Source organism: Sparus aurata, chromosome 10 (assembly GCF_900880675.1).
Source record: "Sparus aurata chromosome 10, fSpaAur1.1, whole genome shotgun sequence".
In the NCBI taxonomy this organism is placed as follows: Eukaryota; Metazoa; Chordata; class Actinopteri; order Spariformes; family Sparidae; genus Sparus; species Sparus aurata.
Genome location: NC_044196.1, coordinates 6,007,710 through 6,021,376, shown reverse-complemented (window position 1 = coordinate 6,021,376; position 13,667 = coordinate 6,007,710). Strand labels below are relative to the sequence as shown.

General features: G+C 38.6%; 1 protein-coding gene across 1 annotated transcript; it reads right to left on the bottom strand.

The window, feature by feature from the left end:
- Positions 1 to 2,303: 2,303 nt before the first annotated feature.
- Positions 2,304 to 12,799, bottom strand: LOC115590465 (protein MNN4-like). The gene is made up of 7 exons (XM_030431828.1): positions 12,694 to 12,799; positions 12,513 to 12,590; positions 12,204 to 12,308; positions 4,263 to 4,361; positions 4,066 to 4,110; positions 2,414 to 2,506; positions 2,304 to 2,312 (listed from the first exon to the last, which is right to left on the bottom strand). The coding sequence occupies exons 1-7, from the start codon at positions 12,736 to 12,738 to the stop codon at positions 2,304 to 2,306; spliced, it is 474 nt and encodes a 157-aa protein (XP_030287688.1). The 5' UTR covers positions 12,739 to 12,799.
- Between the last annotated feature and the right edge of the window lie 868 nt (positions 12,800 to 13,667).

Sequence of the window (13,667 nt, the reverse complement as noted above, 5' to 3'; positions counted from 1 at the left end):
ACATGAATATTTACCTATTTTTTATTTATTTTCTTCAGGACTTCTTAATATATAACTGTGGTAGCATAGCATAGCTTCAGTTTGTTCAATATCTCCATATAGTTTAGGAGAGGATCAGTCAACATGTTATTTTTTGAGCTTTACATTCATCATGATTTCTGAATTTGAATCTTAGCGCACCATAAAATCCACTGATGTCTATTAAAAAGAAGCAGCAGCCATCCTTTCACTCAATATTATTGAAATATCTTCTTAATATTAATAAAGTTTAGATAATACACAGAAATTGTTTTGTTGAGCAGATAATGTGTAAATAAAAAAAGATGTGGCGATCATCAATAAATCATCAGAGAACACAATATGACTCAGAGCAAATAGAAAAAAACAACACACAGTTAAAACTTCCTTTTACATAACTATCCTATATACATTTGTGTTGTTAAATAAAGTTTAATGTAAATATTTAGTTTGGAGGAAATAATGCGGAGACATCTGGAATCATTATTATCTTTCAGGGGTTATAAACTGAGTTGTATTGAATCGCTCCAGTGTCGCTGATGAGGGAAACCTGCACTGTGTCTGCAGGATTCCAGGACGTCAGCTCCTCCAACACCAGGTCAACGGGACAATGCAGGCTCCGATAATCATGGCACACCACCTGTTAAATGCAAAGTTCACAAACATATGAATTATTATTATTATTATTATTATTATTATTATTATGATGATGATGATGATGATGATGATGATGATGATTTCCACAAGTTTACTTTATTTCAAATAGAACACATCAACAGTAGTGAAAGACAGGAAGAGAAAAGTGGAAATTTTATTTATTTATCAAGAAATCAGGAAATGCTCACATTGAAGACTTGTCCAGCTTTGAGGTTGAATGGTTTCCTATATGTGTGTATGATGGGTTCTTCATTGTTGACCTGTATCTTTAAGTACCAGCCTCCCAGCTGTTGGTCCTGCAGGAGGGAAATTGATTGTCAGATGGAGGAAGAAAGAAAGAGGAGAGAACAAATGAATGTAAGCGAGTGTTTAATCTCTGGTGTTTATAAATGATTACATTTCACTCTTTATGTGAACATGAGGACATGGATTCATGTTGGTTTGAACACATGTGAAATATTCCTCATACACTTGGTTACAATATTGTTACATCTTATATAAAACTCATACATTGTTCTACACACATGAACATCATTACCTCTTTGGATGAGTTTATGAGCTGGATATGTTTGTCTTGTGAGTCGACCTTAAAGACAACTGCAGGTTCTGTGGTTGAGTTCTGACTGAGCGAGCTGCTGTTCTGTTTCTCAGACTCTCTCTGGAGACAACACACACAGATCAGTTATTAAAGATGAATCAACTTATATCAATATGTTGCTCATATCCCTGTTTGTGTGTGTGTGTGTCCATGAATCTCAGAACTTCCTCTCAGATTTCTCCAGACAACAAACAGACAGATGGATGTTGATCTTGCAGCAGGAAGTGACGGACTGACAGAACTGTGCTGACTCACACACACTTGTTTTTTTCTGTCTGTCATATTACATCAATTTCACAAAAGTTAGGATGCTGTGTAAAACATACATGATTTAGTATGAAAGGATCCTACAAAGACTCAGTCATTAACAAGAAAGGATGGAGTGAGGTTTGAAATCCTCTTGAGGACGAATTCAGGTCTGTTCACACTTTTTCATTTGTAAAGAGCAGTAACTGATGCAGAGACTCCAGTTCTCAGTGGTGTAACTTCATCATTCATGTTTGTAGTACAACAGGGGAATATTTTTTCCCAAAACGAGTCTTTATTTTTTCACTTGAGACTGTCAAAGAATTAGACTTATAGAGTGCTTATGAACAGAGAGTGATACATTGCCTGTGTGTGTGTGTGTGTACTTGTTTCTTAAGCTTGCCGACCTTTTCATCTTGTGGTTCAGGTGGAGGAGAGCCTCCATCACTTTCACTGGTTTTCTTGCTCAGTCTGTCAGCTGCTTTGTTTTCCTTCGGCTAACAGACAGAAACGGACACAAATACACGAGAAAACATATTTAACTGTTTTGTCACATTGATACCTTTTTTTCACCTTTCCCCAATTTTAAGAAACGTGTTAATGACACCAGTTTGAACTTTTCTTCATGTTTTCAAGTCAGAAGAATTAGAAACAATAATATTTAAGGGTAGAAATGGTTCATCTTGCATTTGTAATATGCATCCACTTTTCACTACAGGAAACAGCTTTAAAGTATTCATGGAAGATTTATTAACAACATCATAAGTTCAATGTTGTTATTCAATTAAATGAGCTAAAAACAAAATAAAGACATAAATATGAGGTTTTAGGCTAAAAACAGAGAAATGGTGAAAAATCTTCAGTGGAAACAAAAATCATCAATAAGAGACAAACCTGTGTTTTCTCAGTCTGCAGCTTCTGTTGCTCTTCCTCACTCCTCTTCTTCTCCTCTGTGAGCTTGTTGACTTCATCTTTCAGACCATCAAGCTGAGAGTAGAGAGAAGATCCAGACAGAAGAAGAGAGAGCGTCTCTCTTATTAAAGGATGTCAGTCAGAATCAACAATAAGACAGGACAGGACGCTCATTTGACTTCAAGTAGAACAGAGAGGTGAAATAGTGATGGTGATGAAAAGCAGCAGCAGTTTGTAGATGAATCACAGTCTCAGTTGTGTGTGATTAAAGTGATCAGTGATCAGCAGAGAGTTCAGTCAGTCTGTCTCACTGTTCTTCCTCATTCACATCAACTGACTGAAGAGTTTCTCTAACAACACTTGATGAGCTTTACACATTATTACTGTGTGTTGCTTCTTTACCAACAACGTCTCTGATGCTCTACAGCAGAACAGCAGCAGTGTTAAACATCGACCCAGGAAGCATTTAAATGAAGGTGGGACAATTGGACTTTTAAAATAGAGGAGATGCATTTTATGTATTCTGGTGACTTTAAACAGCTTCAGACATTGATCTGGATTTATACCAGCTGAGAAACATGATGGGTAATGTAGTTTCATCCTGAGGAAATGTTTTTCTCTAGATCACATATGTGAAGTTATCAAAAGGCTAATATTTTGAAATATCCCAAACAATGAGGAACTAAAGGCAAAACCAACAACACTCAATGACTTCAGTTCAACAGTCTCAAACATAGACATGCTGATATTCTTGGAAAAAAAACATAATCATATCTCAGTACCTTAAATAAAACCATAAGATCATTTCTTTTCAGTTGTAAACACTCTCGCCTCAGACTTCTATGAGAAGATCAAAAATGTTCCTCTCCTCAGATTGAAATCTATATTTTAATGTAACGGCATGTTTAGTCTGCAAATGTGTGCTAAATAACATGAACATTTAAGTTTCATTAAGTAGTACAGCTACAGTTACCAGTACAGTTATTATGATTCACAGTTGTTTGTAAGAGACTTAGAGGACACGATGAATGTCTGCTGAGGTCAGACAAGAGAAAATGTTTTTGTCATTGAATTTATAGGATTTAAAAAAAAAAAACAGTTTTGGCTACATGTGGTTGTTTCAGGGGTTTGTGGAGGTGGATCATTAATGAAAGATGGTAAGACATGACATCTGGTTTGTATTTTGAAGTTTATCGGTGTAAATTACACAAATATTTGAAACACATACGGAGGTGATTGTAGTTGCTTTTTAGCAGTTTAGAGTTGTTTTTAAGTGATATAATGAAGTAAAATATTAACCAGCTGTGATGTCATGATGCTGTGATGTCATGATGCTGAGTCACTCCTCAAGTCAAAGGCTGCAGATTCATCACATCTATCTGTGAACTGAAGTGTTTCTTACTCGGCATCTATTTGATTTAAACTCACCCACTGGTTGTACACTGGGTAACTTAAGATGTTTAGCTGCTTTTTAAAATATTTCTACATGTTTTTTTTGGTCCTAAACAGAAAAGTTAACTTAGCAGCAGAGTGACTTTACATCTGGAAACAGATGTTCTGACATGTTTACAAAGCACCAAAAACTCTCCTCATGTTTCTGCATCTGAATGAAGCAAAGTCTGTGTGTCACTTACTGTAGAGGATGAAGGCTGGTCTGGAGCAGCTCCACTACTTTCCAACTGGGAAGAATGAGAGCAGGTGATGATATTAATATTCTCCTGCAGATGTTTTTTAAAATAGTTTTTTACTACATGAAGATGTTTTCAACATGACATTCAAAAAGTCCTCTTTGCAAATGTGTTTTGCTTCATTTTAACATAGAAAGATAAACCTTCACATTGTTGGACTCTTTGTTCATGGTCTGCAGGTTGGTCTCCATCTCCTGATTCTCCTCCTGGAGCTGCTGGACTTCAGCTTGTTTGTCCTCAATCTGTGAGGGAGGAGAAGATGAGAGACAACATGAGTCACACTTTTTATCATTAATGTATATTTAACTGAATTACAATGTGATAACACTGACAGAGAAACAGTCAAACCTGTGTAATGGTTTTATTTCTACATCTTATTGAAGCTTCTGTTTAAAGACCAACAAGTCTGAAGTAAGTAACTATTTCATTGACACAACTATGATGACCAGTGCAAAGCTTGTGCATTGCTCAAGGGCACCTCAGTGGTGGTGATGAGTAGAGCAACACTGCCTTTCACTTTCCCCACCCAGACTGATCCTGCTGGCCCGGGGATTTGATCAGACACCCTCACTTCTTTTACCTTTAGGACACCACTTGATGTGGAGGAAGGAATGATGTTGTCCTGCTGACAGGCGTCTTTCGTTGCATAAAAACTATGATGTAATGACACTGTGTCTGTTTATGTAAAGACAAACTTGATGGATGAAACCACCTGCTTGTGTCTCGACTGTCTTCAAACTTGAAATAGCTGCAACAATGGTTGTTGAGACTTTGACCCTCTTCAGTCTGTTCTTTACATGAGGAAAAAACATAAAAACAGAAACCTGTTTGGTTTCTAATTCTGGTTCTTCAGTCTCCAGTGGTTTCTTCAGGTTCTCCACTTCTTTTTCAGCATTCTCCTTCTTCTTCTCCTTTTTAGAACTCTGGATCATATAAAGACATTTGACTGAACATTTTCTTTGAGGACACATCAGAGTGTGTTAATGTTAAAAATCATGAGCACTTACCCAAGACAACCGGTGTTTGACTACTGCAGATTTTATATCCTTCTCCTGGGAGGGAAGATAAAGTGAAACATGAGAACAACATTAAAGCTTCAAAAGCAATTAAGCAAAATAATTTTACAACATGACACAGTTAATCTAAGTTCAACAGGTATCTTCATATACTACTACTACTACTCACGTTAGCTGCGACCTGACAGGCAGGAGAGTAATGGTGAACCGCTCCTCAAGCGTGCCTGTCAGGTCGCACTCAGGGATCGACACTTTTTGTCTGCCATGACGGCGACGCACAGGAGGTGCAGCAGCTAACGTGAGTAGTTCAAAAACCTTCTTTTTCATAATCTCTGTGTACACACACAATGTTCTCAATGCTCTTGTTCATGAGTAGAGACCCTGGTGATGCTACGAGCAAAGTTTCATGTTGTGTCGAGACTTCTTAGTGTTCTAAAAATAGCGATTTTGATGCTATCATATCATGCCCCTAGCTCTCCCGTTTAAAATTAACGTGCCCAAAACCGAAACCATGGTAAATCTTAAAAGTGCCTCTTTCGTCGCAATTATGCTTTTACACAAAGGTTTGACTCATATTCAATCCCAAATAAAGCCTCGGTTGCTTTTTGGCGAGAGTTTCGATTTAATCTTCAGATTAAAGTTAAAATAGCACTTTTAAAATTTAAAGCTAAAAACGAACATAAATGTGGATGGAAACAAGAATTAACATCAACAAACCTCTTTCTTCTTGGCCTGCAGCATTTTCTTCTCCTCTGTGAGCTTCTCCATGAAATGAGAGAGGAGATACAGACAGAAGATCAGAGACAGGAAGGTTTTAAATCAAGTGTAACACACGACAATCACTCACACTAATAATACAGAGAGAAAAGTAATCTAAAATCTCTCAAAAACATATTTGTTGTGTTTTTTATACAAAACTTTAAAGCTAAACTTTCCTCATAGAGGATTCTCACTATATTAAAATGAAGAGCTGCTCAGAAGATGAAAAAGAAAGTAAAATGATAAAAACAACCAGGATAAAACTAGAAATAAATGTTCAGTTTGAATCACTGTTACATCAGACTTTTACCAGAACATTAACATTGTTCTCATGAGTCCAGGATTTAAAACTATAAGTAAGGCTGTGCTCAGTGGTCACAACATGCAATGAGTAAAACCACCTCATGGTGATAAAGTGGTAACAATATGTTTACCAGCACACAATTCAATAACAACTCAATTATAAAGCAGTTTATATATATTATTCATATATCCATATCAACCTTAGAAAACAACAAACACACTTCACCCTCTTTGATTTGATCTTAAACACAACATTCCATTCTGGTTTTTGTGTTGCCTGTGATACAGCACTTAGTGTCTAACCATGACCTGGATGACTGAGAACCTTCATCAACATTCTGGTTTTGGACTTCACTCCTGCTTTGGACTGTTGTGATATTTGTCTTTTCACTTTCATCATAATCTGAACAAATGTTAAAGCTGTGAGACATTTAAGAAGTGAGGACAAACGAGGCTGGAGACAAATCAGAGTAACATGTGGAAGAGACAAAGAGTTGAGTGGACAAGTCATCTGAATTCATAAAGTTAATAATGATCACATTCACCTCTTTGTTCTTGGACTCCAGATGATCCTTCAGCCTCATCACTTCACTCTGAGCTTCCTCTTTATCCTGTGTCTCCTTCCTGATGATTTCATCTTTGTTTCTCATCTGGGAGTTAAATAGAGACATGGAGAAAGACTAGATCAGAGACACAATCAGTCCAATGTAAAGCTCTGATCCATTCTGCAAAAAGTAAAATATCTCTATTGTAGTTTTCTGTGGTACATTCATAGTGATTAATGAAAGTGATTAACCTGGTCAGTCTTCTCCTGCAGCTCCTGGTTCTTCCTCTGAACTTCTTCCTCTCTCCTCTTCTTCTCCTCCTGGAGCTGAGTGAAGACACAGTGTTTCATTAAGACAACAAGGAAACACAGCAACAGTGACAGACAGACAGACAGCTTTGTACAGTTACACACTGGTGTTCATCAGAACCAGCAGATAGAAACACTCAGTGATGAAAACCATCATGGTCTCATTTTGACAGATTTGAAGGAGGATTAAAATGAATCAGGTAGGAGGCTGAAAATAAAAGTTCTGTGAAGAATACAAATCCAAACCTCCCTGTTCTTCTTCTGCAGCTCCTCCTCCAGGATCTGAACTCTGTTCTCAGCTTCCTCTCTGCTCTGCTGCTCCTCCTTTAACTTCTGCTTCTCCTCCTTTAACTTCTGCTGCCCCTCCTTTAACTTCTGCTTCTCCTCCTTTAACTTCTGCTGCCCCTCCTTTAACTTCTGCTTCTCCTCCTTTAACTTCTGCTGCTCCTCCTTTAACTTCTGCTGCTCCTCAAGGAACTTCTGCTGCTCCTCGTTTGACGTAGACTGAAAGAGAAGAACAGGTAAGAATTTATGACAGGAGTTTTTTTTGTTTCTTAAAAAAGGATTTTTATGTATATTATCACATTTTATACATGCAATATCTGTTTTTTATTGATCTATTTTAGTTTAGTATTATTTTAATCATCTTATTTTATTTGGTTTGACCAGTAAAACTGACAGAATGAAAAGCAGTTTGCCTCGTTTGTGTTTTCACTCCGCTGATTTACTGATTCACTTCTCTGATTTGCTACATGAAGAAACTAGAGAGTGAATAAATTGTTCTGCATGACAGCTTAGAGGAGGAAGACTGGATCAGACTGGACTGGACATGTTCTTTGATTAAAACATGTTGATGGTTTAATGTTGGATCTTCTCTGTGGAGGTTTAGACCTTCAGTAGCACCATGATCTGTTCTGTAGGCTTCATGCTCTACTGGACTCTGTGGGTGGAGCTCTCCTCTAACCATGCACACATCCACCCACTGAATATATACATGTGTATAACTGGCCAATCAGAGCCTGGCTACTGATTACATGTGTTACTGTACATAAAGTCATGGAGACTGATAACTATCATCCTTTTTACATCAGCAAAGGCAAAGTTTACCCACTGATTTCATTTCTCCTATGATGGAGTCACAGTCAACAAGTCTGTCAGTGAATAAAGACATCATGTCCTGACCTCATCACATCCACCAGCCCACATCATACCTCAGACTAGACTACACAAAGAAGTGTGTCTTAAAGCCACCACCCTGTCTGGACTGTCTCAGAGTCAGTGAAGGTTTTTACTGTCTTCACTAGAGGTGGGTGCAATTCATCAATGTGGCGATGCATCGCGAGGCGTCACGTGACGATTTGGCATTGATTAATAGAGCTCAACAGTGACCGCCTACTTTTTTAACAGCTCTGGTTCCGGAAATGAATTTGCCAACCATTTACTCCATTGACGTTTCATAAAATCCTTATATAAAGAGTTTTAGGCCTGGAACCAAGCCAATCAGCTAGCAGATGAATCGTGACCATAAAACATTTAATTCGGCGCAAAAAATGTTTTGGAAAACGGAGAAAAAAGCAAAAGGTACAAGACTGTGTACATAATTATCTTAAGAGTAAAGCAACTACTCATCCCATAAACCATTGTGAATGTAACAGCAACGTCTCTGATTGGTGGAGCTCACTGTTACCATGTAAATGTTTACCGAACCCGCAAATTTCATGTTCGGCTTAATAAACTCTTCTCCTCATCACTAAATGAACGCAGCAGGTCAGAAAGTGAAATCATGGCAGCTCTGTGGTAAACGATCGTAGAGTTCAGTGTTAGCAGTAACTAGCTAACATGAAATTCGCAGGTTTGGTAAACATTTCCATGGTAACAGCGAGACCACCAATCAGAGACGTCGCTGTTACACTATAGGATTGTGGGTAATGTAGTACTTATCCATGACATTGCGAATAAAACATGTTTTTCTCAAAACAAGATTGATATCATACGGACTTGTGGCTTCTACAGGATCATATACCATCGTTTCACAATCTGATAACTCGTGGTGAGTCTACTTTGGATGGTTACGACATTATGGCCAATAATCAAAATCTATATGCAGAATATGAATGGCATTTTCACCTCCGGAACCTCACTGTTGAGCTCTATTAACGTTGATGTTTTGCTGCAAGACCGGAACAAAAAACGCCGGAACCTTAGCACGCGCGCCGCCCGGACTGTTTCGTGAGTGGGACCACAACAAACATAGCGGTAACGTTTCTTTAGTTTCTTTAACCGTTTTTTAAACAGCCTCTCCGCGTTATCTCCGAAGCGGTGGTTCGGCAATTCTCCACCGATGGTGATTCACACAGAGCGAAGCATCTCCGCCTTCACGTGTGTAATTCACACAGAAAGCTGCGCAGCGGCTCCTAAAGAGGCGTGACGGTACACGTGTTGATGACGTCGGTGTTTCCCCAGGTGTTCCCCTGTTAATCTAAACCCGCAGACAGTTTATAATCATACGGATGCTGTCATACTGTGTAGCGATTGAGATCCTGACCCACCTGGAAGGTGACAGAGTTAAGTTTTTCGCGTTAAATTACATAATTACACATAATCACCATCAGTAAACAGGACGCTGTCTGACTCTGTCACTCACGGGGATGGAGTATAAATAAAGTTTTTACCGGTTACAGACGCTGTTTTCTGAGCAGAAATGTGAGGAAGAGTCGGTAGGACAGACAGGAGGACGGACAGGAGGACGGACGCTTCTCCACATACAGCTGTGGTATTTGTTTTCCTCATATAAGTTGCCAAAGACAGTTACAGTTACTGCGTTACTTTTGTTTGGTCCTGTAACGTTGCTTTGTGGGACATTTCTCTGTATTTAGTTGAGTGAAGGTTCACTGCAACGGTGTGGAAGCACTTTGGATTTTATGAGAGAGCAAACAAGACGACTGACATTAGAGTTTAGATTATCTGCCGAAGCCCACGTTATACAGCTCGGTTATAACAGCCCATGTATTAAAAAAAATGGCTGGTTTAAATCGGGCTCGGGCTCATTATTACAGTTAATGTGTCGGGCCAGGCTCGGACACAACGTTCACGGGCTCAGGTCGGGCTTGATATTTTGGGCCAGATCTAAGCTCTAACTGACAAGACCAATGCGATTTGCTGTTTTCAGTGTTTTCCGCCAATAGAGGGGGCTCTCCTGCAAGTGGAGCTTTCCCTGGTCAAAGTTAAGTAGGTCAAAGTGCAAATGTTTACATAGTCATAAAATAAAATGTTTTGTGTCTTTGAAAAATACATGTCAAATGTTCAAAAAACCTTATTATTTACTTAATGAGTGTAGTTTTAGAGGAACTGAGTTAATATATAGTCTATTTATTTACAAATGTCGCCACAGATGAAGACAAAATCAAACTTGTATGGAAAGCATTAAAAATCGCAATAATGGAAGCATCAAGGCACCAATAATTAAATTGAATCGACAATCGTAATCGAAGAATCGAAAAATCGAAGCTGCCATAATCGAAATCGAATCGAATCGTGAGGTACCCTTGTTGGAACATCCCTAGCCTTTACTATGTTTGAATAGGAATCTTTGAACTGAAGTGAACAAAATGATTCAGGTGATCTGTGATGTTCACCTCTACAGCAGACCAGCACACTCCAAACTGAACTTTAACATATTGACCCTGAATCCTCTTTAACAGACCAAAACCATCAGAGCAGATACAACAATACAAAGGTCAAAAGATGAACCTCCTTGTTGTTGGACTGCAGTTCCTCTGTCAGTGACTTCAGGTTGGACTCCATCTCCTGAATCTCCTCTTGCAGCTGCTGGACTTCAACTTGTTTTTCATCAAACTGGAAGGAAAGAAAAGAAAAGAGACCATTTCACCGTTTGTACGTCTACGTTAAGCTGCTGCAGACAGAAAAACACTTAATTACTCCCAGAGCTGTTTTATTGACCCAACTGCAACGACCAGAGCAAACAGACACTGTCCTCACAACAACTACATGAATCCTGCAGAGAGTGTCACAGAACAACGTGAACATTTAAGTGACATTAAGTATGAATAGTAATTATGATTTTCAGTCGTTTGTCCCAGATTTAAAAGACACAGATCAATAATATCATCACTTGAATGAAACCACATGAGTCTCTCCACCAAGTGGTGACATGAAAATACAGCATAGATGGTAATATTCTAAAAGTATTTGATGCAACTTTGGGTCTTTGTCTGGCAAAGAATCAAATCAAATCATTCAGGTCTCGAGTCTTCTTCAACCTGTCATAGTTGACTTGGTTGTGAAAGAGACTTGGACTCAGACAGAGAAGCTAAACTGACAACAAACAAGTAGGAGTCTGGAAACAAATGATTAGATGTGTAAAAAGATAAAAATTACAAACCTCTTTGGTTTTGGTGTCTAATTCCTTCTCTTCAGTCTCCAGCTGCTGCTTCAGATTCTTCACTTCAGTTTCAGCTTCCGTCTTCTTTTTCTCTTTTTCCCTTTTGGAATCCTAAATCATGATAAAACATGTGACTGAACATACAATATTGTCACTAATATGGTAAAAATAAAGCCTCTGATATTTTCTGAACAACAAGTGAGAAGTCTCAGCTCTGCATTTAGTCAGAATTCTGCTTTATAAATTCAGATTGTCTCTGCTGCTCTGATCAAAGAGTTCAGAGCTGCACAAGTTAACTGTTAATGAATCAGATGAAGAAAATACATTAACAACCTGCAAAGAGTCTGCCTGCCTGTCTGTCTGTCTCAGCATTGATCTCACAGTCTACTTATAAAGTCACTGAGGGATCATTTTGTTATATAATTATATCACAATAACTTCCTGATTGTTATTTGTTATATGAGGACACATCAGAGTGTGTTATAGTGTTTAAATCATGAACACTTACCCAAGAGAACGAAGATTTGGCTAGTTCAGCTTCTAACATCTTCACCTGTGAGAGAAGATAAAGTGAGACATGAGAACAACATTGAAGCTTATGAATAATTATACAGCATGACAATTAATGTAAGTACAACAAGTATCTCTGCATACAGTCAGGTATGTTCTACATGCTGCATGTTAATAAGTTAATAAGATCACATTGTGTACATGAATGATCAATCAGAATAAAACAGATGAAGAGATGAACCTCTGTGTTCTTGTTCTCCAGATGTTCCTTCAGTCTCTCCACGTTCTCCTCCTTCTTCTTCTTCTCTTCATCCAGCTGCTGCAGATCAGATCGTTTCTTTCTAATCTGGAGGGACAGAGAGAAGGTTGAGAGACACAATGACAGACATGTTCAGTTCTCTGGATTCAGCCTGCTGAGCCTCATGTGGACATTTAGTCTGTAACTGACTGTCAGACTGCTGTAACATTCACCTCTCTGCACTATTAAACACATACAGACTGTGACTTTAAACTGAAATCACAATCTTAAACTGTCAAAGTCAAGATGAACCTCAGTCTTCATGGACTCCAGCTCCTCTTTCAGGGACTTCACTCTGTTCTCAGCTTCTCTCCTCCTCAGCTTCTCCTCCTGGAGAGAGATGAACAGAGACAAGATGAACACATGATGTTATCTGGGCACATTAGTGAAAAACCACACAGTGACACATGATAAAGACAAACATCATGAGTACCTCTGGTCTGATTCCTGCAGCCTGTCCCTTGTTCAGATCCTTCATTGGTACTGTTTCATGTGTCAGGAGCTGCTGACTCTCTGGTTCTTCTACAGTTACAACCTGATCTTCATGTTTGTGGCGTTTAGAGCGGTTAGGCTTCACTCCTGTATCAGGTTCATCTCTGTGGCTTCTCTTGGTCTCTGTGTAAAAACAAAAGCAGTAAAATAAAATAAAATACTTTTTCTTTAATTTCAGGAAGTTGTCACCAGATATAAGACATGTTAGATTACATTTAAGTAATGGGTTATAAAACTAAGACGACTGACGAAATGAAGATAAAAGTAGATGAACCACCATTTTTTTATCAGCACTATATTCTGTAAAATACTGACAGCATTTTCATATCACTACTCTGTATAAAACCTGTCAGACATTTGCAAAGAACTGCACTTAATTTCTAACTTACTGAATTTCCACACAAAAAAGCCAAGAATCAGAATAACCAGGATGCAAACAGCCAAACTAACAACCAAACCAACTGTGGTAGAAGAAGAACTGGACTGAAGCTCAAAGAAATCATCTGAAATGATAAAACACAGAATAACATGGCAGTTATACAAAACTGGACCTGCTGTTTGAAGCTAAAACAGTGATCATATCACATATTTTATCATTCTCTACCTGGAACATGTATGCGTGTCTCTCTGATCTGGTTGGTGCTGTTCTGTTGGACTCTACAGGTGAAGCTGTTGCTGTGTCTCTTCTCCACAGTCACTCTGCTGCTGACAGTATAGAGGTCATCAGGACCTCTGACTGTCTCTGTAGGTCCAGCAGAGAGGAGGTTTCCCTCACCGTCCAGCCAGAACACCTCAGGTTCTGGATACCAGCCTGTAGAGTTGCACTTTAAAATCACTCCTGCTTTGTTTCGGTCCAGCCCAGATAGACTGATGACTGGTGAGGAGGCCGCACCTGATGAGAGGCAACGAGAAATC